The following is a 26130-nucleotide window of genomic DNA, read 5'->3' as shown; positions in this document are numbered from 1 at the left end:
ATTCTTCAGGGTCTCAACCTGCCAGGAAGGCTCTACCTACTGATAACACCTGAGCAGTGGTGCTCTGCAGTTCCCAGTGCAGTGATGGCAGACCTCTGCAGAGAGATCCTTCTAAAGACAGGAGTAGAATTAAGGGTTCTAAAAGAGACATTTACATGCTCTGGTACCAACAGAAGTACCTGAGCACTGCAGAGAGGTGAAGGGTAGGGGAGAAGCAAGGCACAAGTTGGTTGTGCTTAAAAAAAAACCCAAACCAAACAAACTCTTTGGAATGAAAATGTGAAAGGAGGGAGAGCAATGGAACAAAGCAAAAGTTGAAGGACACCCACTCTTTCCCTCGGGACTGCAGGCAGCTGTGGCACTGCTGAACAAGCTCCTTGGACAAACGTGCTGAGGTGCCCAGCCAGCACTGCTGGGTGGTGCGAGTAGCTGCACCAGGAGATCTACAGAAAAGATACTGAAAGTAGCCCTGGTCTCTGCCATTTAAACTGGAGTTCCTGGAGTTTTGGTCGTTAGGTGCCCTTCCCTCCTCTGTGCACCACTCTCTTAGCGCCAGTGTAAGTTGGCTATGGCCGGTTGAGTCTGTGAGAAAATGTGCTGTTAAGGGCTGACTAGGCTTCTGAGTGATAGAGCAGAGCCACTGAGACTTCCACCAACATGGGATTACAATAACAATAAATAGTGATCTGATAACAGTGCAGCCAGCACAAATGATGCAATCTGTGGCCATGCCTGCAGCTCTCCAGAGCCAACATTTCAACTTCATTCACTAAAGCAGTTCAAGTGCTCTCTGTGGTGGGGACACAAGGTCAGAGGGACCCTCCCCAGTAACAGGACTCTACTCCATAGTACAGTTTCTGCTTCCCTGGGGCTGGAAGTCAGGGCAGTGTTGATGCATCCTGCTAGTGATATTACCCAAGCTCTTCTCCTGGGATTATGACTCAAGGACACACAGTGTTGGCAGGAGACTTTGTGGACATGGCGAACACAACATGAGATATGTACTCTCAGATCTCTACACAAAAACTTATAGATGTCCATTGCAGACTAATAATTCAAGATGCTAAGTGACAATTCAGATGATCTTTAAGGTCCATTCCAACCCAAACTCTTCTATGGTTCTATGAATTTCCTCTCAATGAACTTCTTCATTTTCTGAAGCCATAAATGTCAGTCAATTACTGCAGCAGCTGCTGTGAAGTCCTTGGGTCCCTCCAGGCATGCATCAGATGTCTGTCCACCTTTCAGGACAAGTTTGGGCCTGGGGCAAAACCAGGAGGTCCAACTACACCTGGCATTGGGCAGCTACTGCGTTCCCAGTCACTGTATCTTGCCGTCATTTGATGACAACCAGAGCTAGGCATATATGATGGCAGCTGTCCCAGGCATCAGTGATGCCTGGCAGGATTGAGTGACGCTGCTCCGCTTGCTTTGACCGGCCAGAATGGACCAGAAGATTTCAGGAAAGGATATCGACCTCCTGGCTGGCAGGCTGTGCTCCAGGAGGGAGAGGTGTAATAGTTTCTCTTGCTCCCAGCAGCCAGAATGTACTGACCACCTGCCCAGTCTGTCTGTGGGCTCCAGCTTTGGGTGGGAGGAGGACACGGTTGATGACCTAGGGTTAGTAGGGGACTATTCTTCCTGAATGGCTTCACCATCAGTGATTATCACTGGCTGTTTTCTTACATTCTGTCTAGGGAATGGGGGGAACAAACGACAAAGAAAATCCCAAGAGGCTGTAATGTATTTGTATTCTACCAAAGATCCACTGTGTGATTTCTGAGCCTGATTAGATTGGGATCTAGATCATGAAACTTGCCCAGCTAATCTGAAATTCCCAGCCACCCAGCCTTGCTAGGTAATTATTTCTTTTTGGGTTTTATTAGGTTAAATCAAATACATTTCCTTATGGGACCAAACGCCATGTTATCAGGAGCGAGAGAAACTCTATCACTTCTTAAGACTAAATGCTGGGCCAGCAAAATGCTTCACTTTAGACACAGGAAAAGTCCTAATGACTTCACTCAGGCCACTTTCATGCTTAGAGCCATGCACGGTTTTGCTGGGCTGTCCCCGGTAGCTGGGGCTCACAGACCAGTCAGTGTAGGAATACCTGGTCCCTATCAACTCACACCAGTGCTGTAAGGCTGAGCCTGGCAAAACGGACAGGAGCAAATTGTGAAATCAAGGTACTGCTGTTCCAATTATCACATCCAGTAAAAGAGAAGACCCCAGCACGTGTAAGATGCTCCTTCCCAAGCCACATCCTGATAAAGAAGATCAGTCCTTTATCCTCTGGTCTCCAATCCATCCCTCCATGCTAAAAACTTCACCCACGGGAGAGGAGGGGGTTTGCTTGCTCAAGATCTTACTTAACCAGCTGTTATCAGAGTATTTGCAGGGTGCATGAACTCTCTTGCCTTACATCACTGCTCCGAGAGGAGAGGAGGCTGTTGGCTTTCTGATAAAACTCTGTGCCATTTATGAAGAAAAATTCTGCATTTTGGGAATGATGCACATTTGATAAGATGCCTTATGCTGTTACCAATATTGACTTAGGAGGGACACACAGTAAGTGTTGCATCATATGCAAATATTGTCACGATCTCCATCTCGGAGAGCTGAGAAGTTAGCAGGCATCTGCCTGCAGGCAGCATGTGTTTTCTTCACGGGGCAGCTTGCACAGCTCAGAGCCCCCTGAGAGCCCATCAGAGGATCCCTTTGCTGTTGCTTTTGCGATGTGTGTACCCCTGACAGCGCTCGCTTGCTTCCCCCTCCCCCCCCTCCAATGTGTGTATTTGTTATAACACCTTGGGAAGGAAAAGGGTGCTGCCTTTGCGAAGTTAGATAACTGGCCCAGTTCTTTGCTGCCGGATTGGCTGGGAGAAGCCCTGTAAAACCGCGCTGGCCAGCCGCCCGGCCCAGCCTTGGAGCCTGCAAGCTATTTCCACAATTGGCCACTTCAGAGGGGGAGGTGAAGACAGCCGGACAAACTGCATCTCTGCCGGGCTGCTTCCCTTCTTCGTTTTTTCTCAGCCGGAGTAGTTTTGCAAGGCAGCTCCAGGTGCCACCGAGCCCTTCTCGCAGCGCCCAGGCAAGTGGGGTGTAGCGCTGGTGGCCAGGCGCCTGGCCCTCCCTGAGCCGTGCTAGCAGAGTCCCGGGACAGGACATGTCAAGCTGCAACAGCCCTGGGGGCCCCACTGCCCTGGACTTCCCGGAAGTCCTGAAGTCCCTGCTGGAGTACTCCTTACCCTGGACCAACAAGATGACAGGTAGGATCGAGGGAACACATGCTGGGGTTTCTGTTTTGATTTCATTTCTCCTTGCCCTCCTTAAGTTGCAAAGTAAGAAGGGGACAGAAGACCTTGTTTGCTGCAAGCCCTTCAAGGGTGTGTTTCCCCCAAGTGTCCAAGTCAGACAGGGAGCTCTGGCACCGAGTGTGTTGTGCAGCTAGGAGGAAAACCGGCAGCAATGGATTGGTTACAAAATCAGCCAAGAGTGCTGAGCTCCTGATCCTTTTAATCTCTGTGCTCAGCTACTTCTTGGAAACCCTCAAAGCTTTGTGCACAGAGAAAGCTTGGGCACAAATCTCCATGCTGACGTAGGAGCGACTTCCAGGATTGCCATCCAGGTTGTCCCATGGTTAATAACTGCTGAGACTCCAGTTGTTGCCTCTTCCCAATCACAGACTGTCCCAGGAGCCAGGGCCGCACGGGGCAGGCTGACTCCATGCAAACTGCGTGTTTGGTGATGGCTGCAGTTGTTATCAGTGGAAAGCTGGGGTAGGGAACACAGCAACTGTGTTTCCTTTGCAAGAGTACTTCTAATACTCCTAGGTTTTCCCACTCTCTGTGCAGCATCCTAGAAAACAAATGGAAAGGACCCACCAGGAGTTTATTTCGTCTGGGCTTCTGCTGTGCTGAACACTTGGCTCTTGCTGGACCAACCACTTCTGTTACCAGGCATGCTCCAAGTGCCCATTGCACAACTCAGGGCTCTCTGATTTTGGATAGGATGCCACAGCCTTGGCAAGCTGCTTTTGGATTGTTGTGTTTTAATGTTCACTGCTGAGTGCTGGGGAGGTGTGTGGGAACACCTGGGCTCAACAAGCTCATGTCTAGGCATGAGTAAGTTGAACTTACAGAAACAAACATGCACTGAGCTCACCCGTCTGTAGGGAGTTGCTACCGGGACACACAGGCAGCTCTGCAGTCTTGAGGGGAGCATGACCCAGGAGCAAAAAAACCAGACACACAATGTGGAGAGGGACCCTGCTCTTGCTCTGGGGTCAATGGGAGAAAAGGCTGCTGCTGCTGCAGTGAGGCATTCATGGCAGGAAAGGCAGCTGCCTACACCTGCTGAAATACAGTGAGCCCTGTGGCACCTGCACAGCTCCCTGTGGAAAGAGGAAATAGAGCAAGGGGAGCTGCCATACCCTCTAAGGGGCTCATCTTGTCACATTGCTCTGCTGCTTCCACCTGTGAGCCTGGCTCTCTCCTTTGCTGAGACTTTGCCTGCTAACAGGCGTGTTTACATATCAGACAGTATGAAGCTGCATGCGGGGACTGGGACATGTTTTCTGAGCTGACTGATACCCAGGTAGAAAGCAGACCTGGCTGGGAGGAGGACTAATGGCCAAGGGAGGCTCACATGGTGCAGAACCTTGCTGTGGCTAAGCTGAAGTCTGACTGCCTCTCTGAGATCTCTGGTCTCCACAGCCAAGTGAATTGAGTTAATCCAAGGGAGGAGTGCTGGCAAGATGTATCTGTTTGGCGAGAGTTGGAGTTAGGGGGGTAGAGGGGAGATCAATGATTTGCAGAGGGAATAATTTCATCTTAACTCAGTGCGGCTTATTTGGCAGCTGAGGGAGCTGTTTTGTGGAAGCTTTCTTCCTCAGCCCCAGGACCACCCTGCCTCTCAGTATCACCTCCTGTAACCCTTAGAATTGTCCTTATTATGCCACCTCCCTCCCTAGCCCAGCGTTCCTGTTATAGCCCTCTTCCCAAGAGCTCAGTTCTCTCCTCCTGAGTCTCCATACCTATGTACCACTCATCTGGATTTGCCAGGTCTCAGGCCTCTGTCTGAAATGCGTCCTGCTATTCAAACTTCCCGGTGGGACTTGCTGTACATGTCCTGTGCCTAGCACTTGGCTGCTTCTTGCTTGCCTCCCTGCTGCATCAGAGCTAGGCTGTTCTGCATCATCTGGCCCTGACAGGACTCCCAGCAGTAACAGCCAAGGCTGCTGCATTCCTCTCCTCACATCTCATTGTCCTCCTCTGTTCCTTCTCAGCTGCAGAACAAAAGAGAAATTGTAAATATTCAGGCACATCACAGCTTAACTAAGAAGGTACAGCTGATGGTGCAGTCCCCGCTTTCTGCTGGCAGTGGCTTGAGTCCCTAATCCCCAGAGGAGGTGAGGAGAAGTTCTCAGAGCAGCCTCCCTCTGAACTGGCAGGGCAGAGCTGATGCCCAAGCAGGGTGATGTGAGAGGGAACCCACAGGAATGTTCCTCAGGAACTCCCTCCCTCCTGCCTTTGGGCCAAGCAGCTAACACTGTACAGGCTAAACCCTTTCCAAGCAAAGTCACAATCCAGTGGTGGTGCAGAACAAACCTTAGCACAGTGGAGCATGGGTGGAAATGTGCTGGAGGAAAAACATGGTCAATCTAAAGGGAAAAACCTTGGAGTAAAGGCTGCTGAGTGGTTTCAATAACCTCCATTCATATGGATGTTACCCAGCAAAGCAGCTGCCATTGAGATCTGCAGGGGGGATGTGCGCAGAGCTTGTTCCTTGAAGGAGTGCTGTACAGTACTGAGACACAGCGTCGTCCCTGGGGGGCCTCCAGCATCAACAATGGAACAAAGCGACCATAAGAGCTGTAACTGAATGGGAAGCCTGCAGCCTGCCCTGCTTTGGCTATGTCCCCTTGCCCTGTTCCTAGAAGCTGCTCCTTCCCAACCTCACTAGGTTGTGTTCTCTGTCTACCGCCTACCACTAGTTGTTTCCCAGGCAAAAGCATCAGTGTGAGCCCACTGCCCCTTGCCAAACTGTATTTGCCACCTCTGTCATGTGTGTGGTCTGACATCTGTCTTTCATTGCCCTGTGTGAAGTGGCATCTCCCTTTCACACATGTGCTTTTTTCTTCCACCAGCTGAGCTTGGCAAGGCAGAGGGAGTCTGTGAAAGGCAAGCAGCAGCCCTGGAGCACTCCGGGCAGCAGAGCATGACCTGTTCTGCCTGCTTCTTGCAGCTGGATTTATCAGCCTTGATAAACGATGCATTAACCCACGCTATTCCAGCCTGTATTAACAAGGTGGTCCTTTGCAAGCTCCCTGTCAGGCAGCATGTGCACAGGAGTTGTGTCAGGAGTCCCACACCTGTCCCATGAAGGAGGCAGCAGATCCAGCCTCCTAGCCTATGCAAGAGAAGGTGCTAGCAGGTAGGGCAGCTCCCTGTCTGCCCAGGTGGGATGGAGACATCCCCTGGTCCTCATTGCAGTAAGGCAATGAGGGAAAGCGCCTAGCCCATGCAACTTCCAATCCATTCCTTTGCCTTGGGCACGTGCGGAAGATTTCAGATTTCAGACCTGATTTTGTGTCACAAAGACCATCGGGGTTTATTAGCAAGAGTCAAGCCAAATTGTGCCCTGTGACCAAAATGAAATGTCTGAGGTTTGCAGATGGGCAGCTGAACCAAGCAGATGCCAGAGTGTCTACCTGGGAAGTCCCTTTCCTGCTAGCCCTTATGGGGACATCTCTGCACCTGTGGCTCTGTTGGGTAGGGATAGGGCTGTCCCAGGGAGGTTGTGCACCCTTTTCCTCTCCTCACTTGCAGCACTATATGGTAGGTTTGCTGTGTCCGGCCCTTCTGCAGCAAGAGGCAGCAGCTTGCTGACAGAAGCCTGTGGCTGTAGCATCTGTCACTCCTGCAAGAGTCTATTCATTCCGCAGGAGAAGCTCCTCTGTATCTGCCTGTGCTCTTGGGGATGAACTTGGCCACATTTGCTCCCTTTGAGCTCAGCAGCTTAAATGGCAGCACGGCATTCCTGTTGATGCAACAGGGCAACTGGTTGGGAAATCGCAAGGATTGCTGCGATAGTAAAAACTTGGAGAGACCCCCCGCGCTGCCCGCTAGCAGCCCAGCCGTGGCAGCAGCCGCAGTGAGGTCCTTCTCCCGGCGAGCGTCATATAGGGCACCGCTGCGGCTGCTGCTGGCGCCATGTAGGACAGCGGGAGATTAAATCCTGGTCATGTGGGAAAGGTGATCTCGGGGTCCTAAACGGGGATATTGAAGGACCGGCTGCAGAGCTGGCACCGGCGCCGGTTCAGGAGCGGCGGGCTCCCGCCTTGCTCCCCGACGGCTGCCGCGGTTACGCGATCTCCGGGCCCGGGCCCACCGCCCTCCTGCGCGGCGCCGGTGGTCGAGCCCTAGCCGGGCCGGGGCCGGGGCAGCAGTCTGGGCCGAGGAGGGGCTCGTAAGCGCCGTACGGCACGGGCCGCCGCCAGGTCGCCTCAGGCAGCGGCGGGGGGGCTCCTGCAGCGGGCACTGCTGCTCCTCCGCCGCCCACGCGCGCGCTTCCGCCCCCCCGCGCCTTCAGGAGCAGCTGGCGGTGACGCAACGCCGGGGGGAGGGGCGGGGGCGGGGCACGGCATGCTAATGAACCGCTGGAGCCCGCCCCTGCACGTGCCCGGGCGGGCGGAGGGCGCGTGCCCACGCCGGCCGCAGAGGAGCGGGGAGGGCGGGGCGAGCCGGCGCGGGGCCGCCCCCCAAGCGGCGTGGGCCAATCCGCGGGAGGGAGAGGGCGGGGCGGGTCCTACTTGGGCGGGCAACGCCCTGGCGCTCATGAATACTGAAGCACGCGCCAGGCGTCAGGCGGCTGCGCACGCGCCGTCGGCCTCCCGTGCGCCGTCTCGCTCCGCGCTCATCGTTGCAGACGCGTCCCGGGGAGCTGTCGTAGCCTCGCGCCGGGCGCTGCGGCCGCTGGCGACCGTTGCCGACCGTTGACAGCCCGCCCGCCAGCTCGCGGGGAGTATGCCCGGCCGCGCCGCGCACCAGGAGGCGGCGGCAGCGGCAGCAGAGCCCACTGCAGCCGGAGGCAGCGCGGGGGCCGCCGCGCAGCAGGAGCAGCGGGGCCTGGCGGGCGCCTTCCCGCTGGTGCTGAAGAAGCTGATGGAGAACCCGCCGCGGGAGGCTCGCCTAGGTGAGCGCGGGAGCGCGCGCAGGAGCGCGCGGCACCGTCTAACCTCCCCCCCCCCCTCCCCCTCGCCCCCGTCACCCCCCCCGCACTGTCTTCCCGCCCCGTGCCTCGGAGGGCGGGACCCGCCGGGTCACGGGAGGGGGGGGGGGGGGGTGGCTGCGGTGTGCGCGGTGGGGAGAGGCCGCACACCCGGGCCTGGCGGCCTCCTCCGGTACGCCCCGCCATGCCCCCCGCCCCGTCTGTGCCAAGCGCCGCTAGCACGGGATCCCGGCCCGCCGGGCAGGGCGGGAAGGGCTCGGCCTCGCGGGGCGGTCGCCGCTGCCCTGCGCTTCTGAGGCGGGGAGCCGGCCGGCTCTCCGCCTCAGAAGCGCAGGGCAGTGGCGGCCGCCCCGTGGGCTGGTGTGACTGGAAAATTCAGCGGCTGCGACGCCCTTTCGCCTGTATTGAGGTGCCCGCTCTGGGCAAAATAAAATGCTTCAGGTCCGAGGGATGGGGTGGAAGTCAGGAGGTGACATGCTGGTTTTATTTCCTTAGCCGCCTAAAGCCCTCCCTGCTTTTAGGTGCGTTGCGAGGAGCAGGGATGAAAAGGTTTCGCGTCTTCCTTCACCTTAATTGCTGAAAAGTTGGACGATGATATGCATATACAGCAAATCCCTTCAGATAAGGTTTGGTGATAATCCATACGGGTATGACCCACTGCCTGCACATGCCATCCTCTATAGAGTGGAGCTGACTCTCTCCCACTGATGCTTATATTCATTGCTGATGGCACACTTTTTTTTTTCTTCCACCTGGCAGTATTTTTGCCTTCCTGAGTTTGATTTTGAGGAACGCTCAGGTTGACCTGCACTGCTGTAATACCCAGTGTACTGCTGTATAATAATAATAAAAAAACGTCCTTATGCTTAGGAATTTTGAGATTGAGAATCATTTTTGGAACATCAGATGATATCTAGGGTAGACCACAGTGCAAGCAGGGTTGGCAAGATTGTTCCTACTGAAGATCCTAGTTAAGATCAATTTACTTTGTATGTCTTGCGTTGCACAATACTGTGTAAATGTATCCATCTTGTGATTCTGGGTTTTTTTTTTCTTTCTGTTTTAAAAAAAAATATATGTCAGTCTCTGATAAAGGTTTTAGTTGTGTTGCTATGGTGCAGGATGCTGCAGTACATAGAATCTCAAATCTACAACATTATAGGATTTCGTAAGATATTTCTGCACCCAGTTGTTTTTAAAGGCAATAGTGCCAGCAGGAGCAGTTTAAGTTCATGTGTGGAAACCATGACGGTAGCCGACTGGGATATGCTAACTTTGCTTAGGAGTGGTTTTATGGTCCAGATTCATGTGATCTGGCCTATGGAGATGTAAAATTTTAAAATTGATATTATTTTGAGGTAGTGCATTTTTCTAAAATTAGAAACACTTGACACTTCTACTAGATGACCCCATTCCAGCTTGGGAAGGTGTTAAGCTTGATTCTCTAAAGCTTGCTAGTGAGTCCATTGTATCTTGATTACCTCTCCCCATTCATGCTGTGATGAAATTCAGATTGTTCTTACTATTAAAATTTCTCAATAAATCTCCTTAGTGCACCTTGTTCTGTTTCACTTCATACTTTGTGGAACTTGTGCTATCTGTTTATTTTGATCTCTGATGCTATTCTTGTTTGCATATTTGCAAGACAAAAGAAAGAAGCCTTCTGTGTTCGCAGGTAGTTACTCCATATTTACTAAAGACTTGTCAGTAGAAATGTCGCTTAATTGACTTCAGAGGATCCCTGTTTATTTTCTGTTCCTTCACAGTGTAGTGACAGCCAAAATGTTAAGTAATTACTAATTTACTAAATACAGTGGTATGTTTTCAGCAAGCTTTCTGAGAAAAGACCCTATGCCTTTTGTCTGGAACGCCTGTTGACAAAAATACTATTTTCTGCCTTTATTCTGTGAGAAACTGTATCAACTAGCTGCAGTGCCCATTTATAGTCTTCACAAGCTACCTGTGGGTTTTCCAACTGCTGTAGGTAATTTGATTACCCAGTGAGCCAGGAGGCTTTCTAACCCTTCTGAGCAACAGAGGAGGACATCCCGTTCCAACTGAATGCCATCTTGAATGCCCTGCCATAAGCAATGTCTGACTGGCCTTGCTCTAAGTTCTTGTCATGTACGTTGTAGGGATTAAATAAATAAAAAAAATATTATTTAAAAAAAAAGTCCTGTGGGGTAAAGGAAGATAATATTGTGGAGCAGGAGTGCAGGCCTCTCCTATTAATAAGGAGCTGCTGCATACTCTCCAAAGGATGTCTTAATCACTGGTTGTGTGCTGCTGTGGCAGGAGGAATGCCTCAACAAACATCACAGTAATGGGCATCAGGAATACAGAACCCTATAACCTGTCTTGTTCCATTATCATAAGTGGGACTAAAGATTTATGGAGCAATTAGCCTTAGTCTGTATAGTGTTTTCAGTGTAATTTAACAATATTTTTTGATGAATGAAGGGAACTTTGTCAAAGAAGTGTTTGTTCTGTTTGTGGCTGTGATAGCACTTGACAGTTGTGGCCAAAATGACTTTTGGTCTGGGTTTGATTGGTTTGTTGGGTTGGTTTTTTTTTTGAGGAAAAACCCGGATGTGGAATAAAGCTTTTTCCAGGCTGCTACTTTTGGCTACAACAGCAGTATTTCCAACAGTTCAAGAACTGGAATGCTCTGCCTAAATTACTTACCATAAAGTAGTGACCTCTCTGTTAACAGCAGATGTACAGCCTAGTTAATAGGTCACAGTAGCAGAATGAGGGGGCTAAATTGGACATGAGCTATCAGCTGCAGAAGCACAGTCCAGATTTATCAGGGTGACCTTGAATCACTGCAAATGGAGCCTCTTAGGATACTGCAGCTCTGCTGTCAGGTAATACCTGTTTACACTATAAATATCTTAAGAGAATTAATGTTTCACGTCCCTGTGCTGGGGTGGGTAGAAACTTCCCCCTCAAGACACAAGAAGTTAATTAGTGTTTATTAGATATTGTGCATCCAGCAGGATGTTATGCAGCAGAAGTAAAGATTAAATGAACTGAAAGCAAGCCAGTGGGAAAATGCCAATGCAAAAATGATCATACAAAGGTTTTATCTTTCTGTGTGTCATGTCTGAAATACATGGGCACCCAATATTCATGTTAACTTCTGCTATTTCAATTTGTTTTGGATATTGCTGTTAGAAGAAGGGGGGTGAGGGGGGAGAGAGATCGTAGCTAAACAAAGACAGCACTGGGGGGCCTAGTGCTTGCCAGTTGTCAACTTGTAGCAAAAGGGCAAAAAATTTCAGATGATCTTCACACATGAAGGAAGGATGTAATCTGGTGTGAGCCAGGGATGACAGCAAGAAGTTGGAGAGACAACAGTCTTTTGAGGTTACAGAAGTACAGCAGGATGATGGTGCACATCTAAATGGCATTAAAAGATCTGAGAAGAGCCACATATGCCAGTGGTTTAGTCTTTTTGGCATCTACTGTCGGAAAAATATTTTTAAGCCTTATGTTTAGTCTACTAATCATTAAGGTTTCTATTCTCCTCCGTTGGAGGTGTTGTATTAGATGTTGCAAAACAAAAACACTGCTGGCTTGCATGTAAATTATGCCAGTTTTGGGTGGAATGCTACTGTTTTCAAGAGTAAAAAATTGTTTCTTTTTAGTTGACATTTTGACTCGGCATTCACAAGGGTTTTTTTAATCATGTTGAGTAAAAAATAAAGTGATTTACAAAGAATTTCTTATTGACACTTGCATTTGTATTAATAAAGACATCACTAGGATATCATCCATAATCCTCAATGTGAATCAAGGTTTGCTTGAGCTGGGCACTCTGCAAACCTTGGGGAAATACACAGTCCCTGATTCACAAGTTGAATGGAAAATGGTGATTCCAATTTAGTGGGGTGTGCTTCAGTAGTCAGTGAAATCATCCTTGTAATACATAAGGTAGAGTAGATACTGTTTCTTTACTAGCTTCCAGTAGGAGCTGTTCAGAAACATTCAGGTTATTTGAATCATGACTGTTAACCTGCACATTTGCTTTGCCCAAGCAAAGGGTAGGGAAGTTGCAAAACACCCTGCAAAAAGGAGTTTATAGCAGGGATAGGCACTGAGAGATCGCGGCTCAGAGGCAGCAGTGTGAAGTGGCAAGGGGGAAGGCCAAAAGCTGCAAGGTGATGTTAGCAAAGCTCAGGTCCAGGAGCTACTGGTCTGAGTTTAACATGTTCTTTAGGTACTTGGTCTTAGTCCCCAGTCGGTGGCTGGTGAATATTTTCTCAGTTGTTTAACTGAAAATTGGTATCTTCCTTTGTATAAAATGTTCAGAGTACAGTAGATTAAAATGATAATTTACTTCGTATGGCAGCACTGTTCTTTAAGCCAGAAAAAGCTCTTTCAGTCTCAGTTCCACACCAGCTAAGGCAACAGCGGAAGGAATGCCAGTTCTATCAGAATAGGTTTTTATATAAATAGGCTTTTCTGATTTAGAGCAGAGTTTTACCCTCACTCCCACCCTCGATAAAGAAATATACTGCTTTAACATATTGTAGCCGGTCTGGAAAACCCTTATGCCAGAGTATATTTTGTTGGGCTAACCTGCGGGAATACTGGAGACCCAGACTGGTCCAGTGTCCCTAGAGTCCCTGTTCCGTTGAGCTGAGTATTTGTTGGCTTCCATGGTAAGACCCAGTTTGCAGTTGGTTATGGAACCACTGGTGACCATTCGTTTTGACAGCAGTGCTGGCTCAGTGCTGGTGGTGCTAGCACTACTTTTGCAATGCCTCCTTCAGTGCTGGTAGAGCTGCATGGCTCCATGGAGAACTGTGGATCAGGAAAGTGACTTGGATATTTTTCCCCCCCTTTTTCTGCCAGCTTATTTTTATCTCTTAAATTATGTAATTATTCCATAACTTGAGTTTTCTGCTTGGATTCTGTCCCAGACAATTGTTAAGATTCGGTAGCTATGGGGAACATAGAAGCAGCCATTTTTCTGTAATATGCGCACTGTAGCACAGTAAATGGAGAAAATGTCATCAGTCTTCTGTGGCTTGGGGGTGGGATGTGGGAGTATGCCTTATTAGACATCTCCCCAAAGAGTGAAAATTGTATGTAGGTACTCTGAGCTATCTATAGCAAATAGCATTTGGAGCTATTGCTTTGTGTGGACATGCTGAGTCATTTCGGAAAGAAGTGTTTCTAAAATACTGAACAATGGATATCCAGGTCTCTGATGTCCTGTGGACCTTTTGACTAATTTTCAAATTTATTCTGAAACCCCATATTCCTTTCTTGTTTGTGTCTAGATTATTCTTCTGCACCTTCTTTCTTTGTGCATAGAAAAAACTACTCTGCTTCCTTGGAGTTTTCTTAATGGCTGCCCCTGTAATCCAACTTGCGGACACTCGCTTTCGCTGTCTTCCAAGATGAGCCTGTGAAAAACAGGCTGTTGTGCAGTGAGTAGCTAATAAACTAGATGCAGTATGACATCATGCTTTGGTAAGTTATCACAGCAAAGATGCAGGCCTTCAAGGCTACTCAGATATCTGTGGTCCAGCCATCACAGGGAGTCAGAGCATTCCATACTGAGTTACATATGAATATATGAATGTTGCCTTTCAACATCTGATTTTTCAGATCATGTCATGAGACAGAACTATAGCTCACTGAATTTCCTTTCATGGGGATTTTGTTACTCTTAAACTTTGAGCCTCTCCTGTGTTGCAGCTTGTACAGTGACCTACTTGTATCTTTCAGATAAAGAGAAGGAGAAGATAAAGCTTGAGGAAGATGAGGCAGCAGCTGCCAGCACTATGGCAGTTTCGGCTTCCCTTATGCCACCCATTTGGGACAAAACTATTCCTTACGATGGCGAGTCTTTCCACCTGGAGTACATGGATCTGGATGAGTTCCTGCTGGAGAATGGAATTCCTTCCAGCCCTACTCACCTGGATTTGAATCAGAATCCACTCTTGCCTGTGGCTGAGCTGGAAGGAAAGGAGTCTGCCAGTGTTTCCACTGGTTCTCCTGCATCATCCTCTTCCACTGCAGTTTACCAGCAATCTGAAGCAGCCTCCAGCACAGGTAGATGGAATAACATGGGGCTCTGAGGGCCTTTTGTTTTTCTTGTATTAAAAGGTGCCTCTAGGTCAAAGACCAGATGTGAACTTGTCAGTGTTAGCAGTGGCAGGTTAAGTAGCACAAACATGCTCAATGTAGAGCCTTAGTCTGTGTTTCAGTTCATGAAGATGCTGCTTCACCACCTCTTCTCCTCCTGGAAAAAATGATTGTCTTTGTGCGTAGTCTGCTTCTCTTTTGAAATTAGAAATGCTGAAACAGTGATGTACAGTATTTGCTTTCCTGGTATTGCCAACCTAGTGAGAAGCTGGACATGTTTCTCAGGTTATTTTACAACAGATTTGATAGTTTGTGACAAGGCATTTGTGCTATCTGGGTGACTTGGTCTGCTTGGGTGAACTTACGCTAACTTAATGTACCTCGTAAAACAATGCTTAATGGAACAACAATGAAGCAATGTTTTCATGCTAGCCTGTGAAATGTGAGAACAGACACTTGGAAAAGGTGTGTTAATGATGCAGTTTGATGTTCTATGGTGCTTTGAAGTGGGAATGGAGGAACAAAGAAACAAAACTGTACTTAAATGGTACTAGGAAACTTCTGCTCTTCATTTGTAGTACGGAGATCTTCTCTATTAAAGAATTCAGCAGCTCAGTTTGCCCTAGATTTGGAGTGATAGCCATGATAGCCACTAAATTCACAGTACTATTTTATGAGTAGACTTTACAGAAAGCATTTTGCTCAGAGCCTCTTCGGTGAATCTGCAAAAGAAAAGCAAAATGTGGAACTTCAATAAGACATATGATGCAGCTTTTTTCTAGGTGGTATGTGGAAAAAAACCTTATTGATCACTATTTCAAATTTCACTGACATTTGCAATTCATGTGTATGAAGTTTATAAACAACAGATAAATATGACAGAGTTCATATGGACACTGTCGGTGTCAGACAGTCTGTTGGGACATTGGTTTCCATGTGGCAAAGTACAATACTGTTTGTATTTTGGCAAATCGTTGTCTGACCTTTGAATGTCCCAGTTACCAGGGTCTTGAGGCAGGCTTTTTTCTGTAAGGCTTCTATGGTATAAAACTCAGACTGATACAAGTTTCTTACTTCTTGCTCCTGTGGAAGGTGCTTCTTAAGTGTGTAAAGCATGTAGTTTTTGCCAAGGAAGTATTAGCTCTTGTCACACATCTGTTTACTTATGTCTGTCAGTTAGGCATATATTCCTAGAGTTTGTATGATAAACTGTGCTGTGTAGCTTCTATCTGTACCGGCAGCAGTACAGCACCAAGCAGACCTTAGGGAAATGACAAATAATACTGTTAAATCTTGTCCACAGTAGGGCAATGAACAGAGATACCCAAGTCAGCTTAAGTCAGTTAAGTCTCTTCATCCTGCTGAATGTATTGTAACTTCTCCTGTTGTTGCCAGAGTCCCCACCACAAAATGAGAGAAATACTCCCAGCCCCATTGATCCTGACTGCGTAGAAGTTGAGGTGAATTTTAACCCTGACCCTGCTGATTTAGTGCTGTCCAGTGTGCCTGGTGGTGAGCTCTTCAATCCTCGCAAACACAAGTTTACTGAGGAGGACCTGAAACCACAACCAATGATTAAAAAAGCCAAGAAGGTCTTTGTCCCAGATGAGCAAAAGGTAACATTTATTGCTGCAAACTTCTCTAGGCCTTGATCAAAGTTTCTAACTCTTTGTCCAAACATTTTGACACATACAGCTAATGTGCTATACCTACGTGATTGGGTAGAAGCACTGCCAAGAACAGAATTGGCAAGTCAACTGCTGCTCATGTTGTTTTGTTGGTTTGGTATCATGAGATAATTGCTGGGCAGGAGCAACTTATCATGTTGTATGCAGAAATTAGAAGTAGAAGAACTATCAAGTCGCATCCTCATCAACTGCACTTTTGAAGGCTGTTGTATATGTTTGCCCAGCATTGTCTGATCCAGCTTTAAGCAGCCCAGACAATAGAACAGGTTGTTTTCTGTGGAATTTTGTTCCCAAATTGAAACTAAGTAAAGGGAGCATTTCAGATGGACAGCTTCTTAGTAGCCAAGTCTCTTAATCTCCCTAGTTCTGGCAGTGCACCTGGTTTATCCTAAAACAAGACTTGTGTAAGCATGAAATCTTACAGTACTGTGTTGCCTGCGTTTTGGTGTCAGAGCCCTGAAAACCAGTGAAGAAGAGTGTTCAATACAGCAGTCAGTGTGAATGTCATTATACAATAGAGAGGTGTCTATTTGATATAGTTAACAGGTTTGCATCTTTGTTACTTTACTTTTTGCTACAGGATGAAAAATATTGGACAAGGCGAAAGAAGAACAATGTGGCAGCAAAGCGTTCTCGTGATGCTCGGCGGTTAAAGGAGAATCAGATCACAATTCGGGCAGCCTTTCTTGAGAAAGAGAACACAGCCCTGAGGACGGAGGTTGCAGAGCTGCGCAAGGAAGTGGGACGATGCAAGAACATTGTTTCTAAATACGAGACCAGATACGGACCCTTGTAAGCACACCCCTTTTCCTTGTTAGGGCTCCTTGTTTTAGCCTCTTAGACTTCTCTGCCTTCTGTAGAGACTCCCAGAAATAAAGTTTATGGAGGCTTTGCCATTCTGCATCTACACAAAAAAAATCCCAAACAACCCAAACCCTGTTTCTGTTGGCACAAGTTGTTCAGGCCCTTTTCTGATCATTGTATTGCCTAAAATAATCTTAGTGTCCATATTTACAACTTTGTCTTTAACACTGATAGAGCATTTTCTGATGTCGTACAATAAACAGATTCACCTGCCTGGAGGAATAGATGTGAATCCCTCCTGAGTCGGCAGGGCTTTTGCTATCTGTTATAATCTCCATTTTAAGTGGAGAAAGAGCCTAGGAGACTCTTCTTGCTTTTTTTCTTTTTTAAACTCCTGCTCTTTTCTCCCTCTCCATCTTGTCACCCCTCCCAGTCAAATTGTAAAACATAATTTTAAGGTATAAGTAGATGTTGCTGGGCAGCATCATTAATTCATCTCCCATTCAGAGGCACTAGAAAGTACCTGTTGTATAGGACTCTTCCTGTTGAAGAGGAATAGGGGAACCTTTAGGATGGGAAGACAGGAAGATACTCAATCTCTTTTAAAAATGGATCTATCGCGTGGTTAATGCGCAAGTGTTATGCAGACCAGAGTCAGTGCAGTGTTGATTAAAATACTGCTCAGACATCTCGGTAGGTTCTAATCCTGGATAACTTCCAGAAACCAAGGAGAGAGAACAGTAGGGGGATCTCTCACTTTACAGATATGGACAAAATAATTTGCTCTGGGTTTTAGGCTGTATTTCTACCACCACCCCTCCTTTTTTTTTTTTTTTCCTGAAGAGGAACTTCCCCCTTGAACTGAGAAGTAACTGAGATTTAGAAAAAGAGGTCTGGCTCATTAGGCAGAACCTTGAGTCCTGTCTGTTAAGGAATTGCCAGTACCTCATGCTTCGGAAGAAGTTTTTTTGTTTAAGAAGCAAACAGGCACTGTTACTTTACTGCACCTTACCTGTTGTACAAGAGCTTGAGAAAGAGTTTTGGTCCTTTGCCTCGTGAACACTATGGAACAAGCTATACCCTCTCTAAACATGAACAGTTTACCTCACTGTCTCCTGTGTAGCAGCATATCTGGTCTCTCCATGCCTGCTGGTTCTCTCTCCAGCAAGTTTCCTGTTTCAAAATTAGCACACAAGACGTGCCCTCTTGGAATTAATCCATTCTCAGCACCAAGCACTACTTCAACAGTATGTGGTGGTAAAAGAAAAAAAATTTTGTGGGATGTTGGGACCTTCTACATGACCTACAATTGCAAGAACCAGAAGCTTTAACGAAGTCTATGTCTAGAAGTCCTCTTAACAAGAGAAGCTATCTTAAGATAGTGGCTGTGTCAGAACTCTTAGGGTACGCTTCCTGGGCTGATATTTGTATTAGGGAGTCAATGTGGGATAGAAGATGTTTAGGCTAGTTTCCAGTTCCCCTATTGAAATCTGAAAAGTATATTTAAAAAGCGTTGGGGTTTCTTTTCTATACTAAAGACTTCTTGTCTAGTTTGTGTTTTAAACAGTGTGGAAATCGGTATGAGTTTAGACCAATTGTGTGTTGACTTCTTAAGGAAGTGAGGAGAAGCGGGGTCAGGAATCCAGAATGTTTAAAGTAAATGTATGCTTTGAACTGTCTCCCCCTCTGTTATGCTCTTAATTTGACTAGAGTGGCTCTTGATGCAGTGCTGGTCTAATTTCTTTCAAACATGCTAAAAATTGTCACCCTTTTCAGCAGGGTTTTTTTTTTTTTTCACAGGGTGGTGTGTGGTGGTGATGGTGGGAAGTATGTTATAAATAAATTGTCACACTTAACACTTTGCTTTGTTTAAAGTGACTTATCTGATTCCGAGTGATGCAACTTTAAAGACTTTTAAAAACAAAGAAACTAAAAAGCACACATGAATCGCCAGTCTTCAGAGTGCGCAGTGAAATCTATGAGGTGTCCCAACACAAACAACTGACGATGACCCTGCCTGCCTGCTTGCCTGCAAGTACCCCATCTGAACTACCCAGGGCTGGGCATGATGTAAAGTGCAAAGTCTCCTTAATTCTGTATATGGCTTTCTTATCTATCTTTCTCACTGTAACTATGAACTACAATAAGCTTACTTACCGGGGTTTTGTCAAGACTCTCAAAGTTCATGTCTCAAAGTCTGTTGACAGCCTGTGTGAATAGTGACTCTTTGGTTTGGTGCTCAAGTGGAGGACAACAGGGAGTTTTCAATGAAAGTGTTTGTATATATTAAGAACTGCTATATTTTAAGATTTTTCCCTGCAGTAGAATGAATTTTATTTAATACTGCAGCTCACTTCTGGTACAGTGTAGCGTCTTGTGGAGTACTGAGTGCAGAATTAATGACATGAGGAAAACAGTCTGCAATGTGTGAGACTTCCAGTGCAGAAAAGTACAGCAGATGTACTGAAACAATCCAGAAAGCACCACAGTGTGCCATACAAAGAGTAGTAGTAAACCTCTATCAAATGACCCACGTAATAGTAAACCACTTCGGTTGCTTTCCTGCTCCACTGCTGTAACCTACCTTTTCCTTTGTTTCTTTTATGAAGGTTGCTTTCTTTTATGGTATCTTACTGAAACAATCTATCCTTCTGTTAACAATTTAGCAATCATGGAAAAGGTGCTAGTCTGAGCTGCTGATCCCCATGTCTCTTGGCAGTCTGAAATGACCAAATGAGTATTAGCTCTAGCAACACAATTGATATTAGCAGCCATATTAAAATTTTCTGTCTCAACTACATGAGAACTGTTTTATAAAACTGAAACAGCCAATGATTTCCCAGTTACAACAGGCAGCTTAAGTATCGAGACCCTTGTGCTGCTGTGGGAGAGTAGATGAGAGCTTGGACAGGTTGTGAGGATGTTTATTGTGTGTAGAAGATGGAGGAAGTAAGTGGAAGCTACTTTGTAAGAGTTTCATCAGTGCAACAAGGATCTACTCGTATTAAGGAAGCTTAAGAGCTAAACCTGTGTAGGAAGAAAAAGAGTATTTAATTCTTGGGAAAGTAGTACAGGGCCATGCTTGTAGCCAAAATGGAGCTTGTAAGACAGGAGTGTATTCATGCCTGGAGAGTGAGAAACAGCATACACCTCAAAAAATAATCTTGAAAAACATTCAGAAGCACAAGTGCTGGAATTATGAGGCACAACTAGTTACCAGCAAAGCTCAACACTGTCATGTTGAACGAGTATTTTGACTTTGCATTTAGCCAAGAGATTCCACCCCCAATTATAGAGCAGAAAGGCAAAAAGGTGCAAAGAAGCAGCTAATGTAAACTTCATTTAAAAAAAAATAATAAAAAAGCTAGAATGCATAACCTTTGTAAAGAGCATATGTAGTTATTGACCTGTTATTTTTAATGGACCATGTTCTGAAGTCAAGAAGGTGCTTTTAGCTTTTTTGCTAGTAACAAAAGTATGAGTATATTGTTTTAATTTGGGATTTTAAAGTGATGAGATAATCTTGGGGTATTCTCTTCAAATAAATGTATAGTTTATCTCCATGTTGCTGAAATATCAGCACATATCTTACCTGTGTCAAGTATTGCTGATTTGGGCTGATATTTTTGGTCTCTACTGGTTTTTGTTGTTTTATTTTGGTGATAAAGGCTGAACCTTGGATTCCAAAAAAAAACAACAGAAAAACAAAAAACCCACAAACCCAAACCAAACAACCAGCCCTGACAGCATGTAAACGTAGCAACTCTACTTGCATTTATCATATGTAAATTTCTAATTAGTTTTGAATGGCTGTCCTTGCAAGTCCTGCTTCCTGTTTAAATCACAGAGCTAAAGGGTATATTGTAACTGGGCGAGGAGTTGCTAGTCCTTCTTTTGGGTCTTTGCTGCCTTACTGCTTCAGGAATATCTTTTAAATACTTACATATTGTATACAGGATTTGATTTTGCAGTATGTCATGCTGTTTTAACAGCAAAATATTCCATCAGTGAGATTACTATGTGTAATTCTATTAACTTTTCACGTTGTGTTAGAAGCCTACACAATGAAAACTAACAGTGAATGTTCATTAGATACTTTTCTCAGAGAAGACTGTTGGAAAACTCTTGTGCTTCCCTGTACGACAGTGCAAATTTGCACGTTCTGGGATTCATGTGTCTACAGGTTGCAAAACTGGAAAATTGCACTTTAGAGTGAGTGCGGCTTAACTTTTGTAGTTGGAGAAATATATATTTTTTTTAAGAGGCAACATCTTTAAAGATAGATGAGAAGGTAGTAACTATTTAAAGGAGTGTAGGTATTGCCAGACAAAAAATTATGTGCAATGCTGAATTCCTTTCTCAGTTTTTGCAGTCTCAGGAATTTAATCTTACTGCTTCAGAGCTCTCTGTTCCTCTCAGAATTATTAACTATATAACCTTGTTTCTTTGACTAGGATGACAATCCTATCCGTGACAACTTGGGTGTGTTTTCATAGTGGTTGTAAGACCACCAATACTCTTTTAGCTCAATTTGAACGTGAAAAGATGCTGAATTGATGAGTTTGAAGTTCTTTAGCCTTGGAACATGCTCTGTAGAGGCCATAAGTCTGCTTGATGCCAATGTACCCCATTCCAGCCCTAAAGGGACCATCTCCAGGGGGAGAGAATAAAGGGAGTGCACCTTTCAGCATCACTGCAGGGATTGCCAGTAAAGGGAGCAGGTTTTGACACAGCTGTACGTTCATTAGGAAGTGGATTGACACAGAACAGCCATTTCACAGTACTAACTTGGAAAATACATAAACTGTTGATGAGATTTGTGGGCAATGAGTGTTGTATTCTACAGAAGAAATAGGCTATGAATAAATGATGTGCAACATTTAATACAGTGTTGCTTTCATACATAGTCTTCTAATCTACTACACAGTTACATCTCTTACAATAATGCAGTTTTGTGTTTAAAAATTCCGTAGAAGCTCAGTCTTTTGCCTGTTGCCAAGATCTGTTCCCACTGAAGCCAGTAACAAAGATCTCACTAACTCCCACAGGAAAAAGTCTTTACTCTTGCGTGGCTATCGTAAAGTTTTAGCAAGCGCTGAAGTCATTGAATGTCTTTGCTTTACTCTAGAAGGTTCTGTGCTGGGATCAGATTGGATGGATCTCAGATTGCAGTATGTAATGTTGGTAAATCAGCACTTGCTGATTTACAGTTAGTGATAGTTTTGATATTCAGATAATCTGGATTCTGCTTTTTTTTTTTTCCTTTTGCCCTGCACGGACAGGGTGAAAAAGTAGTGTGCTATAAACTTGTGCTGGGAGAAGAAATGTTGTTGGTTTGTTTTTTTAAAAAAAAAAAGTGGATTTTTGCAGTTCTTCTAGTAACTTTTACTGTCTTTTCTGACAATTCTCCACTTCCCTGCTGTGCTTTTGAAAGTCCAAGGTGTTCTAGCTGTAAAAATCACTTCCAGTATTATCTGCAAGACTGCTACTAATTGTACTAAATTCAAGCTGGGAGGTGTAGTGAAAGGCCAGCAGCTCTAGGAATACTGTAATAAAACCACTTGGGTGGAAAACATATTTTTTTGTAGACAGCAGAAGTGAGGGACTTGCACAGAAGAGAATATTGCTGCTTCAGCCTTATAAGCCTCCTCAGCATAGCAGGGCTTTGTTCCTTGTGATCAGATGCCTTGATTTTTAGCGGAAATGGAGGTATCTTGGATCTTTGCAAAATCCAGATAGGATTTTGTTCACCCTCGTGGTTTTAGCTGCTAAACACAAGGTGAGAAATGCAAATTTGTCTTAATGGATAGATCTTACATTTTTGGCAACCTTCATCTAAATCCATAAACAGCACAATCATTTGCTAATGCTAGTGTTTTGCCTTTGTAGCTCTACAAGACACTGGCTGGCTTTCTAGAAGTTCAGATAATTACTTTGATCTGTATATCTGCCACTGTAATATAGTGGAGATGGATAAGTTCACCATGAAAGGCTGGGAAAATGGTGGAAAGAGTAGGTTTAACTAAACTTCTGTGGAGATACTGATGGAGAAATTACAATGAGTTTATTCGTGATAACGCAGACTTGCCATACAGAATGTATTTTCTTAGTTGGATAGTATGTGATCCCCTAGTGAGCTGCTTTTGGAATGCAAAGTTCTTAAAGTTCAAGCAGCTACAGGGGAAGAAGAATTCTTTGAGGAAGATGCGTGTATAGATACTTGGCAAAGAGAGTGAAGAATGAAAGCAGAAAGAGAATAGGGATGCATGAATCTGACCTGAGCAAGATTGCTAAAACTGAAGCTTCGCTGTTTACAATTTTAGGCCAATTTGGATCCCCTCAGTTTAGCATCATACAGAAGATATGTAGTTGTTTAGGTTTTGGGCATCTCCTTTTCTTGATCTCATTTCCACAGTACAGAAGAAAGTGGAAGGAATATATGGATAGGGAAGAGGAGAGTTAATGCAGAAAGGCATGAAAAAATACCTGTTGCTTTAAATGAGGGTGCTGTTGCACTGGGACTTGACCTGCCAATGTCAACTGATAGTCCTGTGTCATGAGGAAATTACTGTCGGAGGCCCCAATATTTTAAGGCCTCAATTCTGCTGTCACTTCTGCATGGGATGAGCTCTGTGTCTGTAGAGCACCCATGTGACTTAGCAGGATCTGTTCTTGAATGTGGAGCTCTGCCCAGGCAGTCAGCTGCAGAATTGTGTCCTTAATACACAATCAGTTGTAGTTATAAGGCTGTTTATATTCAATGTAATTTGCGTGCCTGTTACATAGCCAAAACCCTTGCTACTTCATTTTCCCAACTAAGGCATGAGCAGAAGCCCTTTGCTGTACATCATCTGTTTAAAAAAAAAAAAAAAAAAAAATTAAAAAAAGTGCTTCACATATGTCTAGTAAATTAAGGCATGTGATATTGGTCTGTGGGTCTCAACAAACTTTGCTTGTGTACCTGCCTGAATGTTTTCTTAGCTCTGCAGCTATGTCTCGGTGGGAAGGTATGGTGGGATTTGTTTTCTTGAGGGGGCACAGCAGCAGCTCACATCTGTCATGCTGTGGATGACTGCTTGCTGCTGGCCAGGATCATGGATGGATGCATCCTCTGCACTTTTATGTGAAGTTGTCTGAAATATGGTGATTAACATGGTTATTGGAATACTGTATTTTGTATAACGTAGAACATGTAAATACACTTTTAAAACTAATCTGTTCTATGAAGTAATAAATAAGTGCTTCCATTGTAATACCTGAATATTGTTAATGCTTCATGTAGCTCGATTTGGGATTATTTTTTTTCCTAGAGAACTACAGAAATCAAAACAAAGATTGATGTTGTGGAATTCTAGTCTAGTTGTGATGCTTTCTATCAACAAGAAATGTTTTAAAAATAATACTGAGTTACTTAAGCAGAGAAACTGGGAATTTGTGGGAATGAATTCTCTTCTAGTCTTTCTTTAACAGTGGCCACTGATTCCATTTATAACTGTAATTCTTCCCATCCCGTTAGCTGGACAGTGGATCTGTTGTTTCTGAGTAGCACTTGGAAGGTGGCAATATTAAATTATTTGTAAAGCTTAGTGATTGAGGAAAACTAAGGTTGGTTGGGGGTTTTGTGTATGTGTGTGTTTTTTAAACTGTTCTCTTTTGGCTCAAACAGATCTGTCTCTACCTTTCAGCCAGACTGCAGCAAGTTGCAATGAAACACGAGTGTTGCTGAAACTCATTTGTAACCTAACCTAGATAGTCTGCATCTTTATTAGTTCTATTGTGTACATAGACGACACAAGTATCCTGTTGTGGTGTGGAGAGAGAGAGAGAAAGTGACCTGAGGTTTTGCTGAGTACGTGTTCACTGAATGCTGCACAGCTGGAACTTTCATCAGCTTTCATGACCTCTGCTATCTCATGTTAAAAACAACAGTGGAGTGAGAATCACAAGCAGTCTGCTAGGAAATGTGAACACTTGGGTTTTGGGGAGAAAGTGAGATTGATCTATTTGCCTTCATCTAAAGATACTAGCTTGTGATGACACTTTCTGCAGCCACAACATAACTTCTTTGTCTTTAATGCTGTACTGGTCCTCTCTGGTAATGGCTGCATCTGCAGTGTTCCATAAATGACAAAGCCACAACATCTTTTGCAGTGGGCAGAGATGGTGGCATCTCTGTAGCTTTGTTTTTTCTTCTACTTTTTTTTTCTTCCCATCTCAGTGTCTCTAGGCTGTAAAATAGCTATGAAACAGCTAAGCATGTGTGCAGATTATTCAGAAAACTCTATCCCTGTAAAGCTTTTTCAGGGACATACAGTTTTTAACTAGGTAGATTGAGGGAACTCCTGTCTGCTATATTTGGCCTGAAGTTCTGTTGCCTCTTGGGTAAAAGTTTTTTTGGTGGTTTTTTTTTTTTTGCTTCAGGTGTGACACTGATCTGTCCCATTGGTTCAGTGGGATGGATGATAAATCTGCACAGTATTTATATAAGATATAAATCTGATCTTAGTTTTACTGCTTGTGAAGTTGTTTAATCTCTTGGATGTTTACTCCTTGAGGTTGTCTATATAATTCCTGTAAATGTAGCCGCTTTTTGAAGCGGTCCATCAAGTGCATTTGAGATCATCCTGACTGAAAGATTCTATAGAAGTGAAAGAGATAATAAAGATTGTAAAGCGGCTGGGTAAAATTGTATTGCCATAAACGGTTTTAATTTATATAAGGATCTTTTGTCCCAAACTGCTTATTTTGTACATAAACCTACATGCTCCTGGCAGCTGATGGTGAAAATAAAGGTGCTTAAACAGCAATCTAATGAGGAAAGGGCATTTCACTGTTGCAGAGTTGGTATTATTTTATATTTCCATTTATTACACTTTTTTAAATGTATAAACCACAGATTTGAATTCTCAAAGTCTTCGGCTTGGATTTTGTGAGTAGTTTAAATCCTCTCACCTCTCTGCTCATAACTGGTTTTTAAGAAAAAGAAAAGCTTTTGTTTAAAATGTAAAATTTTGACTGAATTAAATTCTGTTAGTACCCTTCCTTTTTAAGAAATAAAATGTATATTCCACTATGCTGAGATCCAGTAGTTTTGTTCTCTATATAGCATACTGTGCCCTGTACACCTCAACTGCCAGCGTTACACCTTCACTTTGCATTGAAGCTGGTAGATGCTAAAGCAGCTGATCACCTTTTAGGATTAGGTTCTTGCTGTGCATTTCCAGTTTGTGAACTGTTAGGTGTGCAGTTAACAGGCATACAATTCCCCACATTTTTCTTAAAAGTTAACTAATCCAGAAAA

The 26130-nt window shown here is 44.9% G+C and overlaps 1 protein-coding gene across 5 annotated transcripts; it reads left to right on the top strand.

Moving 5' to 3' along the window:
- Positions 1–2951: 2951 nt before the first annotated feature.
- On the top strand, positions 2952–25902 carry TEF (TEF transcription factor, PAR bZIP family member). 5 transcript variants are annotated; one of them, XM_037387840.1, is made up of 5 exons: positions 2952–3272; positions 13978–14304; positions 15733–15953; positions 16606–16817; positions 18630–25902. In XM_037387840.1, the coding sequence occupies exons 1-5, from the start codon at positions 3170–3172 to the stop codon at positions 18700–18702; spliced, it is 936 nt and encodes a 311-aa protein (XP_037243737.1). In that variant the 5' UTR covers positions 2952–3169; the 3' UTR covers positions 18703–25902. The 5 variants fall into 5 exon arrangements, with proteins under 5 accessions (XP_037243737.1, XP_037243739.1, XP_037243735.1 ...); XM_037387842.1 differs by having other exon boundaries at positions 2953–3272; positions 18705–25902; XM_037387838.1 differs by lacking the exon at positions 2952–3272 and adding an exon at positions 7869–8199.
- The last annotated feature ends 228 nt before the right edge of the window (positions 25903–26130 follow it).

This window comes from Falco rusticolus, chromosome 5 (assembly GCF_015220075.1).
Source record: "Falco rusticolus isolate bFalRus1 chromosome 5, bFalRus1.pri, whole genome shotgun sequence".
NCBI lineage: Eukaryota > Metazoa > Chordata > Aves > Falconiformes > Falconidae > Falco > Falco rusticolus.
Note: the sequence above shows the minus strand (reverse complement) of the source record. Positions and strands in the feature narration are given on the sequence as shown.

What these genes read in the sequence shown, in the direction of transcription:
- TEF (XM_037387838.1), top strand. Translation starts at nt 8,031, where the DNA reads ATGCCCGGCCGCGCCGCGCACCAGGAGGCGGCGGCAGCGGCAGCAGAG. An exon ending in GCCGCGGGAGGCTCGCCTAG is followed by an intron (nt 8,200 to 13,977) that starts GTGAGCGCGGGA and finishes TGTATCTTTCAG; the next exon opens with ATAAAGAGAAGGAGAAGATA. An exon ending in TTGTCCCAGATGAGCAAAAG is followed by an intron (nt 15,954 to 16,605) that starts GTAACATTTATT and finishes TTTTTGCTACAG; the next exon opens with GATGAAAAATATTGGACAAG.